Here is a 12,500-nt window from a genome sequence, read left to right on the forward strand (position 1 = left end):
GATTCAGCGTTTAATTGAAATGACTAGTAATGACAGGCAATGAGAGATACAATAATAAACAAAACAGCAGGTCTTGTTTGAATTTCACCTCCTGGACTTGAATCATATTGACTAGTGCCCATTTTTGCATTTACACTCTTTATTTCACTTGCAAGAAACTACATCTCCTATGGTGCATCGCGCGTTTCATTTCCTCGGTGACGTTGCAAGGACATCTCCGTAGTAACCTGTCCTGCCCAGCGCGTGCGCGCCTCCTCGCCTTGGGAGAGAGAGGTGAACAGTTTTACTTTGCAGAGTTCAAGGTTTGCTTTCGGTGACAGCTCTCCGAGCTATTGGCGTTTTATCTGACTGGAATAAGGGTAACTGAGGCGGACAGCTCCCCTCTTCAGAGAGCCAAGATGCTGAACATGTGGAAAGTCAGGGAGTTGGTTGATAAAGCGTAAGTATTCGAGATGAATTTCGTGTTGTTTTTGAGGACTCGGGAGTTTACCTGTTTGAGAGAGACACGTACCCAGAACTTTGACGTCACGTCGCGTTAGCAGAGCTAGTTAGCCATCTAGCTAGGTGGCACTTGCGTGACCGTTGGAAAAGCACGGGACAAATCAAACATTTGGCCAGTTTTGCCATTTTCACATATTTCACTATCGTTTCGAACTAGGCTAACAAAGAAGTCTCGAGCAAAAGCATCACTCGACTCGTCTAACGTTAGCCACTTCTTTCCTCGGACAAGTACAGCAGATTAGCCCGGCTAGCTAGCTAATGTGACAGCTCGTCTGTCGCTGCTGGCTTGTTTATGTGAAGGCAGTTTCGTCAGCCACAACACAGTTTGTTCAACACAGTTGGTCCGTCATAAAGTTCCCAAATATACTGTTCTCTCTCTGTCCATTCTGATGTAGTGTGGGTTGTAAGCCTGATAGTTAGCTAGTTAGCTTAGCTACATGAATGAATTCAGCCGACTTCCGGGTGTCAAAATGGTTTCATGTCAATAACACAGCTGTTACCGCAACCAGCTAAGACACCTATCTCGTTTGTATTTATCTTTTATGACACGACTATCATGATCGGAACACTATTTACTGTATTCCACACCTAAGGTCATTGTATAATTGCCATTTATCAACCACATGGCTAAAAATTATTTCGGTATAGAGGCAGTGCATCTTGGTGATGAGCATTGGGCTTGTAAATGCAACAATAGATTGAGCTGTTAGGACATTGTCCACACACACGCACACACACACACACACACACACACACACACACACACACACACTAGTTATTGACTTATCAAAACGAAGACATTGAATTGGCTACATTATTAGAGCCAAAAACGTCAGGACGTTTGTGGTACACAGCACAGTGGCTATGGCATGGCACTTATTGTGGTAATAATAAACAAGGTTATGCCTTTATGGTCTGCAGCCATTCAATGGTCTGAATGAATGGTATCATGGCTCCACCTCTGAGAGAGAGCCGCACCTGTAGCATTGTGTCTTTTGTCCTCTCATAGGCTCTGGTTCACTGTCGCTCGCGCTGCTGAGTAATGACGCCAGGGGCCTACTGCAGGGCTGTGTGAATGCTATTGCACAACTCTCCACTTCAAAGGTTTAAACGGCTGGCTCGGAAATCTCTGGTGACAGCAGGAGCTCTGAGTCTCTCTCCAAGAATGCATTCCTCCTAAAAGTCAAGTCCCCTCCGCTTGTCTCCCCTGTAGTGTGACCTCTTCAGGGAGAGAGAGAGGGACAGTGTGAGAGAGAGAGTGAGAAGGGGAGAGGGAGGGAAGCAAAGCAGACAGAGTTTGGAGCCAGGTGGAGGGAGAGGGCGAAGAGTTGCCATTACAAGTTTCCTCCGGGTTGTATGAACTCTGTGTCTGTAAGTGTCTGCTGCAGAGACGGATCGGCCAGTACTGGCAGCCAGGGACATTTAGGCCTCGAGTCGAAACCTTGTAACTTGTTAATGCTAGTTCATTGTAAGCGAGCCGCCAAAATCCGGTCCTAACCAACCGTCTTTGAGAACTCACAATGTGCCCTCCAAAAGTAACAAGGCGTCTGCCAGAATGGGCTGTTTCAAAGGTGCCTAGAATATATCGGATGTTAATGTATCAGGCTAACTGAGTAGCTGTTATGCCTCCCAAGTTCAGCGGAAATTCTAAGGTTATGCCAAACTGAATAAGTAGCCTACTTTACATAGATTAATCACCGAGAAGGAAATGGTTGAGCATTGCAGGCAGGCTAGTAGTAAACTTCAAATGGGATTCTTCTGAATCTGAAACAAACACACTCACACACACACACACACACACACACACACACACGATAAAAATCAGACTAAAAAGACTTCCGTTTGAAGTTGTTATCTGGGACAGATGCTGCCGCTGAGGCGAGAACAGATGAGTTGCTTCTTGCGTCACCGCCGTGTCCTCCTGCCCCCACCGCCAGCCAGGTCATCTGTTACTACAGCCTCGTCTGAACCTGGCGTACAGAGAGGGAAATCAGCCCCCTCCAGTCCTTTGACGTTACATCTACATGACATGTTTGTCCTTTTTAGCAGACGCTTTTATCCAAAACATTTTACAATCAGTACATTTTGTCAACAGTAAGGGAACCGCCCGTACATGCCAGTCATGGTAAGAGAACTCTTCAATAGAACGAGTGTTTAGTAATTACAACGCTAGAGAAAAGGGCCGATACAGATTTTTCTTCTTTTTTTTTAAGAAAACGACGAGCAGTAGGCTACATACTGGTAATCTAGTTAACAGTGTACTGCAAACCATTGCCATATTTTTAGAAAAGCAGCTTAGTTCTAGTTTAATTAGCCTATTTTGTAATATTGCGAACATTGTGTACCAGCCTCATGGTCCCAGCACTAAAACTTCCACTAACTAGGCTACACAGTGACAACCAGGCAGTCTGCTCCTACAGCCCTGTAACTAGGCTACACAGTGACAACCAGCCAGTCTGCTCCTACAGCCCTGTCAGTAGGGCCTGATTCCAGAGCCAGGCGTGTCTCCTCTCAGTTACCCATCAATGCAGCTCTTTCAGGGGCGTGTGTGCGTGTGCGTGTGCGTGCGTGTGTGTGTGTGTGTGCGTGTGTGCTGATGTGGCAGTGTAGAGGAGGGTCTAATATGTCCAAAACATGTCTCTGCCCTGCACTTAAACATCACTGTGCTGTCTGTCTTGTGTCTTACGCAGTGTTTCCCTCCAATCTTTTCCGAGGCAGGGCGCAAAGTTCCTGAAATAAACCTTCCAGGGCTGCTATTACCAACATGTCCTATTGAGTTCAGGGGGGGGGGGGGGGGCTTTCCAATGGTAGAAGAAACCCAGGCTCTGAGTAGGTCTAGAAGCTGCCCTACCCGGGTGGGGGGGTGTTCTGGCCGTGCAGCTGATCTGGCCTACAGAGAGAGGATGCATGCCCGCTACGTTCAGTAACTTCATGCTTCATGTTTTTTTCCGTGTGGTTTTGGTTTGACTTGTTTATGAGGCATGACACGAAGGATTTGATTTGTTATGAAATTAAATGCTTTCTTGGTTTTTGTTGTGTAATCGTCACCGCTCCGCAGTCTCCTCAGGTCACCCAACACGTTTGACCTCGCAGAGCCTCTTGCACAATGTTTTGAATCCCTTTTTTTTTTCACGCTAGAGCAGATACTTTTGATAAAAAGTCAAACGATAAACAGGCCTATATAGCCTAAACACTTTCCCAAGGTCTTCCAAACTAAACAGTATGCTTTCTCGGGTTTATTTTTGGAAGCAGAGTTTGATAAGGCTAAAACAGTTCAACTGCGTAGCCGTTGAGATGGCGGTTTGGGTGTACGACAGACAGGGGAGGCTGGTGGAAGTAGAAACCCGAGGTTGGGCTCATTGTAAATGCATGGAACGGGGTGAGGCGTCGTAGTCAACATGCATCACTATTGTATTTTAGATTGGGCTTGTCGATGATAGCCTAGCCCTGGTAGTGATACAGGGTTGCTCAGGATAACCCCCCCCACTCTCCCCCCGCCCTTCATTCAACCCAGAACCACTACCTCAACAACTACCTTGTTTATCTGTCTGGCAGAACTCAAGCTTGTCTGTTTTTTCTGGATGATGTCCCTGTGGAGATCAAACAGGTTTCTCTGACCTACACCAGCCTAACTGGGTGTGTTGTTAATGGATGGCATCCCTTATCGACACCAGAAAGGAAATAAAAGAAGAATAAAACATTTAATAAACGATCGTCTCAGTTTCAACCTCAATATATCAGACCTCAATTCTCTGTGAGTGTGGACATGGCCTTCGCTCTTGTTCTTTTTAAATATTTTTTTCTGAGTGGAAAGTGCAGTCCCACTCATATTTTTCTTTTTAGTGTGATAGAGATAGTAGAGAAGATATGACAGGAAGGACGGGAGAGAGAGAAGGGATGACATGCAGGAACATGTCTGCGGCCGGAATCGAACCGGGAACCCTGCGGTTACGTGGTCGACACTTAGTCCGCTGCGCCACCTAAGCGCCCCTTCGCTCCTGTTCTGACCCGTTCTCTCTCTCTCTCTCTCTCTCTCTCTCTCTCTCTCTCTCTCTCTCTCTCTCTCTCTCTCTCTCTCTCTCTCTGTTCCTGTTCTGTCCCGTTCTCTCTCTCTCTCTCTCTCTGCTCCTGTTCTGACCCATTCTCTCTCTCTCTCTCTGCTCCTGTTCTGACCCGTTCTCTCTCTCTCTCTCTGCTCCTGTTCTGACCCGTTCTCTCTCTCTCTCTCTCTCTCTCTCTCTCTCTCTCTCTCTCTCTCTCTCTCTCTCTCTCTGCTCCTGTTCTGACCCGTTCTCTCTCTCTCTCTCTCTCTCTCTCTCTCTCTCTCTCTCTCTCTCTCTCTCTCTCTCTCTCTCTCTGCTCCTGTTCTGACCCGTCCTCTCTCTCTCTCTCTCTCTCTCTCTGCTCCTGTTCTGACCCGTCCTCTCTCTCTCTCTCTCTCTCCCTCTCCTGTTCTGACCCGTTCTCTCTCTCTTTCTCTCTCTGCTCCTGTAGAACCAACGTGGTGATGAACTACTCTGAGGTAGAATCCAAGGTGCGGGAGGCCACCAACGACGACCCCTGGGGCCCCTCGGGACAGCAGATGGCCGACATCGCCAGGTGAGAGGCCCCCCCTTCACAACGGCCGCCGCTCGCTCCTGTCCCCCCCGCCCACCACGCTGCTGCGCTGGCCCCCTCCCCCCCCCCCCGCCCGTGTGGCTCGGCAGTGTCCCTTCATACAAAGAGGAGAGCGGCCTTGTGAAAAGCTCTTTGTAAATGTGCAGGCCATTGCTAGAAACGGTTGTACGAGAAATGTCCTAGTCATTGTACTCTCACACACACACACACACACACACACACACACACACACACACACACACACACACACACACACACACATATACACATACACATACACACATACATATGTAATTTCGGGTGTTGGGTGATAATACACACACACGTGCACACACATAAACACACATACGTACACCCACACGTAATATCTGGTGTTGGGTACTAAACCCATCTCAGATAAGGAGTGTTTAACTGTCAGTCATAAAGTCATTGTCTTTGTTCTTGTCTCCGTGCCTGCCTGGAACAAAAAAACTAATAAAGTTGGTTTTGAAATGACTTCCTCTTCACCGCACCCCCCCCCCCCTCCCAGATGCACGTTTATGTACGAGCAGTTCCCCGAGGTGATGAACATGCTGTGGGCCCGCATGCTGAGGGACAACAAGAAGAACTGGAGGAGAGTCTACAAGGTCAGAGGGCACCTCGAACCTGGCGCAAGCGTGACATAATAAAGGCAGGGGGCTTATTAAACCTCCAGGTTCTAACAGCTGTCTCCCCCCCCCCCCACCCCAGTCTCTGCTGCTGCTGGCCCACCTGATCAGGAACGGCTCAGAGAGGGTGGTCACCAGCTCCAGGGAACACATCTACGACCTGCGTTCCCTGGAGAGCTACCACTTTGTAGGCAAGTACTTCCTGTTGACTTTCCTCCCCTCTCTCTCCCTCTCTCTCTCTCTGTCTCTCTCTCTCTCTCTGTCTCTCTCTCTCTCTCTCTCCCCCTCTCTCTCTGTCTCTCTCTCTCTCTCACTCTCACTCTCACTCTCACTCTCACTCTCACTCTCACTCTCTCTCTCTCTGTCTGTCTGTCTCTCTCTCTCTCTCTCCCTCTCCCTTCTTCCTCCTGAGGGTGCAGCACAAGGGGGCACACAAATAACAATATATATTATATATAAGTTAACCTTTAAACAGGGAAATGACATTGACGACAGGTTTCTGTTTCAAGTGAGCCCGATATCCAGTTCTATGGTGTGTTAGACTTGGTGAGGGTTGTTGTGGTTAGCCTTGTGCTGCACACCTCTCTCGCTGTGTGTGTGTGTGTGTGTGTGTGTGTGTGTGTGTGTGTGTGTGTGTGTTTCTAATGAAAAGGTTTGTTTAGTGTCAGACAATGGGCTCAGTGTTAGCTCAGTGTTAGCGTAGCGCTAATGAATAGATATCGGCCCTGAGCGCCTCTTAGGCCACCGGCGCTAAAACCACCAAAGCTGCTTTCACACCCACTCACCACACTGTGTGTGTGTGTGTGTGCACGGGCCAGTATGTGTGGCGTGTGCGCGTGCGTGTGTGCAACTGCAAGGTGTTTTGTTTGCAAATAGGACGACTTCCTGCGGTGTCTGTTTGCTCTGAATGTTTCCTCCAGCTGATATTCTCTTTATGCTGACGGACTGTTTGCTACTTTTCTTGGTGTTGGGTGCTGCACACTGCTGCACCCCCACACTGCTGCACCCCACACTGCTGTACCCCCACACTGTTGCACCCCCATGGGGATCCGGTCCAGACCAGCTACTGTGGTGCTGCCACCAGAACCGTGCTCCAACCAGGCTGCTGGTCATCAGAACCGCCTGTCCCGTCAGACAGAACGACAACACACTGCTTATTGTTGTTACAGTAATAATCTCTCTCTCTCTCTCTCTCTCTCTCTCTCCCCCCCTCTCTCTCTGTCTCTCTCTCTCCCCCCCTCTCTCTCTGTGTGTCTCTCTCTCTCTCTTTCTGTCTCTCCCCCCCCTCTCTCTCTCTGTCTCTCTCTCTCTGTGTCTCTCCCTCCCCCCCTCTCTCTCTGTCTCTCCCTCTCTCTCTCTGTGTCTCCCCCCCTCTCTCTGTCTCTCTCTCTTGCTCTGTGTGTCTCTCCCTTTCTCTCTCTCTCTCTGTGTCCCCTCTCTCTCTCTCTCTCTCTGTGTCTCTCCCTCCCTCCCTCCCTCCTCCCCCCCTCTCTGTCTCTCTCTCTTGCTCTGTGTGTCTCTCCCTTTCTCTCTCTCTCTCTGTGTCCCCCTCCCTCTCTCTCTCTCTCTGTGTCTCCCCCCCTCTCTCTCTCTCAGATGAGAACGGTAAGGACCAGGGGGTGAACGTGCGTCAGAAGGTGAAGGAGATGGTGGAGCTGATCCAGGACGACGAGCGGCTGAGGGAGGAGAGGAAGAAGGCCAAGAAGAACAAGGACAAGTACATCGGCGTGTCCTCAGACAGCATGGGAGGGGGAGGCAGCTTCCGAGGCTACAGTAAGTCTCACACACACAGTGGGGCGGCTGTGTCTCAGGAGGTAGAGCCGCCGGCTAATGATCGCAAGGTCGGCAGATCGGGGTAGTGGTGGTCTAGTGGATAGTGAGTTGGACTTGGGATCGGAAGGTTGTGAGTTCGAATCCCGCCTGAAGCCACACCACTACTAGTGTGCCCTTGGGTAAGGCACTTAGCCCTCAGTTACTCCAGGGGGAATGTCCCTGTAATTCGTAATTGTAAGTCGCTTTGGATAAAAGCGTCTGCCAAATGACAAAATTAAATTAAAATTAAAATTAGATCGGCGGTTCAAGCCCCGGCTGGCCACATGTCGAGCAATCCAACCTCTAAGGCCTAAAAAGGTCTCAAATTTCAGTTATTCGGTCTAAAAATTAGGTGCTAGGTCTTAAAAATGAGATCCTGCAAGGAAATCAGTCCGACCACATCTATTTACGCGGAAAGTAATCAAGCTGGAACCCCAAAAATGCCAATTTGCTTCCTTTTTTGTCTGTATGTCAGTGAAATCCCTAATTTCATCACCTCAAGGATGACAAAAAGCTACCATATGGTGTCGCAAATAGGTCTAGAATTCGATTCAAAGAGGTATAAAAAAGGTCTAAAAAGGTATTGAATTTGACTTGTTGAAACTTGTAGGAACCCTGTTATTCACGTCCTCCTTCCCTCTCCCTCTCCCCCCCTCCCTCCCCCCTCCAGCGGGGGACAGGTATGACTCTAGCGAGGGCGGGGGCGGGGGCCGGGGGAAGTGGGACGACGACTGGGAGAGGAAAGGGGGCCAGTTCCCCTTCAGCGAGAAGCTGGGCGAGATCAGCGACAAGATCGGCAGCACCATCGACGACACCATCAACAAGTTCAGGAAGAAGGAGCGGGACGACTCGCCCGACAGGATCAGGTGAGGAGAACTCCCCCCTCCCTCCTCCCCCCTCCTCCCCCCCTCTCCCCCACCCACAGTCAGAGGGAGAAAGAGACAGGCAGAGACAAATAAAGAGGGGGAACAGGTGAGAGAGAAGACAGACAAGTCAAGGCAAGGCAGTTTCCCTGCAGGTGTTTCGATCCCCAGAGACTCTAATGTTCCTCTCAGGTAATAACATCACTAAAAACACCACAAAATTAACACATTAACGCAGGGTTCCCACGGGTCCTTGAAAATCAAGGTCTTAAAAGTTTTTGAAAATAGACATGGGGTCATTGAAAGTGCTTGAATTCCCCCTTCTCTCTCTCTCTCTCTAAAAAATAAATAATATATATATTCAAAAATGCTCGTCAACGAGTAAATAAGTCTCTGTATTGCTTAACTTGACACATATTTCACAATATATTGTCTTGCTGTGCTGTGGTAGAGAAGGCAAGAAACCATCTAGTGTTCACACATTCAAGCCTCTCTTTTTAATTGTTGTCTGTGAGCGGATAGTTCCTATTATATAAGTTCTCATCTAGATCTGTCTCAGACTAGGCTGTGTTGGGTCCTTGAATCTGATGTTTCAGGAGGTGTGGGAACCACTCGCTCACACACACACACACACACACCCACCACTCGCTCTCACACACACACACACACACACACACACACACCACTCGCTCACACTCACACACACGCACACACACCACTCGCTCTCACACACCCACCTCTCGCTCACACACACCCACCACTCGCTCACACACACCCACCACTCGCTCTCACACACCCACCTCTCGCTCACACACACACACACCCACCACTCGCTCATACACACCCACCACTCACTCACACACACACACACACCACTCACTCATACACACACACCACTCGCTCACACACACACACCACTCGCTCTCACACACACTGTTACCCTCTCTCTCTCTCTCTCTCGCCCCGCAGTGACAACGAGGAGGAGCGGGGGGGTCGCCCGTCTCGTAACGGCCAGTCGTCCCGGCCGTCCGAGTTCAAAGACGAGGAGGAGACCGTGACCACCAAGAGCGTCCAGATCGTCCAGGCGACGGAAACCACGGCGACGAGGAAGCGGGGCGGGGTGCCGTCAAAAACGGTGGACCTGGGGGCCGCGGCCCACTACACAGGGGACAAGAGCCCCGACACCAGCCCCAAACAGGTGTGTGTGTGTGTGTGTGTGTGTGTGTGTGTGTGTGTGTGTGTGTGTGAGTGTGTGAGGGTGTGAGTGTATGCGTATGCGTATGCGTGCGAGAGTGTGTGTGTGAGTGTCTCATCTAGTGTTCTCTGTGTCTCAGCCCCCGCCCTCCGGAGCCTCTCAGCCCTCCAGTAGCGGCCTGGCGGACCTGCTGATGGTGGACACCGGCCCCAGCCAGACCCCCCCCTCAGGTACGCCCAGCCAGACCCCCCCCTCAGGTACGCCCAGCCAGACCCCCCCCTCAGGTACGCCCAGCCAGACCCCCCCCTCAGGTACGCCCAGCCCAGTAGAAGCAGCCAGCATGCCTCTGTGTAAGGCAGGGAACTAGCCAGGGGAACAGTATCAGGCACACCCAGCCCTCACTCTGCTCTATGCATTACCATGGAGACTCCCATGTAGGGTTGGGTATCGTTTGGGTTTTATCCGGTACCGGTACCTAACCGATACTTTAAAAACGGTACCGGTACCGAAACGGTACTTAATTCGGTACTTTTGATTTTTTTAAATGACATATATATATAATAATAACACGGTTGACAACATTAAACAGCTTTTCACTTTTTTATTGCTGAGGCACAATATATATTAGTTAAATATACACTCAAATTAAAATAAATTAAAATAAAACTAGGGATGTCCCGATCCGATACTGAGATCGGATATCGACCCGATATTGGTCCTGAATGCTGGATCGGAGATCGGACCAGAAAAAAAAAAGGCTCCGATCCGATCCTACTGTCATCCGCAGTCAAACTTATGTGTATAAGCGATGAGAGAATAAAAACAGTGAACAGAAACACGTGTCGCAGAAATCCTTCACGCAAGTCCTATATGCGCTTAAAATGCGCATAGCGCTTCACGCGAGTCCTATATGCGCTTAAAATGCGCATAGCGCTGCGCTGTGTGCTTCCGGTTTCATTACAAAGAGGTTAACCCTATGTGCCTGACGTCTAACAACATTCAAATTACTCTAACTTCATATTTTTTCGGATTTCAATGTATGACACATCATTTGAAAGCTTATGATCCGTAGTTCCAATCCACAACACGTCGCATTTGTTGCTTTAATAAAGGCTGGCAGTCTTTAATTTAACTGTTGTTGGTGTGGACTATATACTGGGGAGGTATTTGAATGAATGAATGAATGAATGGTCTTTATTGTCATTGCTACAGTACAGGTACCAAACAACGAAATTTAGGAGGGGTGGCTCCCCTGGTGTTAGGAAAAAAAAATAAAAAAATAAATATTCAGGGGTCAAAAAATTTATACAAATATCGGATCGGTATCGGTATCGCCGATACCCGAAGCCCAGGTATCGGTATCGGTATCGGTAGTGAAAAAGTGGGATCGGGACATCCCTAAATAAAACTCCTGCTGACTGAGGCACAATATACATATATATATATATATAATATTACAGTGAAATATACACTCAAATTAAAATAAATAAAAATAAAACTCCCACCTCAGCAATTCTTTTGCAAAAAGATCAGCATATTTGCCTTCTCTGGCAAAATACGACACTTTTTTATTGTCATTTTGACTTTTTTTTTGTTTTGACATAATTGTCAAATGGCACAGATTTATAAACATAAAGTAAACAAATATTGTTTGCTCGTCATCTAGGCCTATAACTAGTGTTGTTCCGATACCGATACTAGTATCGGCATGGCCACCGATACTTACAAAAATGCTGGTATCGGTATCGGCGAGTACTAACAAATAATAACTCCCGATACCACGTTGCGTTTTTCTCAGCTTGTCTGTAACCTGACACCGCCTTCCTAACAGACATGCGCAGACATGCCCAGGCATGCTCCTCCCAGAGCAGCTGCTCTCAACCAATGGCGTGGCAGCTTTCGTTTTCACTTTTCACTATCGCGGAAAAACAAACACGCATGCTGTAGAGGTGTAGTGAGGAAAACATGTCGGCGGTTTGGAGATATTTCAAGGTGGATAGTCCGGTGTGTACAACGGCTAAATGCACAATTTGCGGTCTCAATGTGTCGAGGGGTGGCACTAAAGCTGCCAGTTTCAATACTAGCAACTTAATTAAGCATTTAAAGCTAAAACATATTAAAGAGCACGAAGAGTTTCTGTCATCTACTGCAGCGACAGCGAGCAAGAGAACGGATGGACCAAAACAACAAATGCTGAGTAGCGCATTCCATAAAAAGGACCAGTGGGACGCGACGAGTGAAATGGCAAGAAAGATGACTGAGAAAATGTCTGAAATGATTGTGCTCTGTGACCTGCCCCTCTCCTTTGTTGACAATGTGGGATTCCGCCTTTTTATGGCTCACGCGGTACTCACGCGGTAAATGTTTAAATGCGGTACTCACGCGGTAAATGTTTACTTGCTGTTGCACTACTACTACGACTGTTTTATATCTTAAAGTTATTTTGTTTGTAAATGTTCACTTGCTGTTGCACTACTACTACGACTGTTTTATATCTTAAATGGATATTGCACTGATTGGCATCTGTGAGAGCCACATTTCAGGTTTTATAAGGGGTTGATTTTCTTGTCACCATACCAGGTAGACAATAAAAAAAAGTTCTATAGCATTCACTCTCTGTTGGTATTTTTTCCTGTTTTAAAAAGGTTTTGAGCAGTGCCAGACTAAGTGTTAGCAATAATTTTACATCGAGGTGAGTATGCGGCTCAAAATTTTTTTTTTTTTTTTTTTTCAAACGCCGTGGTATCGGATCGGTACTCGGTATCGGCAAGTACTGCACGGTCAGGTATCGGTATCGGTATCGGGATCAAAAAATGGTATCGGAACAACACTACCTATAACTGACTATATATAATACCACTGGCT

At 48.1% G+C, this 12,500-nt stretch overlaps 1 protein-coding gene across 1 annotated transcript in view; it reads left to right on the forward strand.

The window, feature by feature from the left end:
- The first annotated feature begins 301 nt into the window (after positions 1 to 301).
- clint1a (clathrin interactor 1a) overlaps positions 302 to 12,500 on the forward strand; it is an 18,874-nt gene continuing 6,675 nt past the window's right edge. Inside the window, exons 1-8 of the mRNA XM_080525175.1 lie at positions 302 to 439; positions 4,996 to 5,100; positions 5,648 to 5,744; positions 5,848 to 5,956; positions 7,362 to 7,538; positions 8,248 to 8,443; positions 9,410 to 9,638; positions 9,775 to 9,865. Coding sequence (XP_080381301.1) covers positions 399 to 439; positions 4,996 to 5,100; positions 5,648 to 5,744; positions 5,848 to 5,956; positions 7,362 to 7,538; positions 8,248 to 8,443; positions 9,410 to 9,638; positions 9,775 to 9,865 — 1,045 coding nt within the window. The 5' untranslated portion in view covers positions 302 to 398. The remainder of the gene's footprint in view (positions 440 to 4,995; positions 5,101 to 5,647; positions 5,745 to 5,847; positions 5,957 to 7,361; positions 7,539 to 8,247; positions 8,444 to 9,409; positions 9,639 to 9,774; positions 9,866 to 12,500) is intronic.

This window comes from Nansenia antarctica (assembly GCF_963989245.1).
Source record: "Nansenia antarctica genome assembly, chromosome: 3".
Taxonomy (NCBI): domain Eukaryota; kingdom Metazoa; phylum Chordata; class Actinopteri; order Argentiniformes; family Microstomatidae; genus Nansenia; species Nansenia antarctica.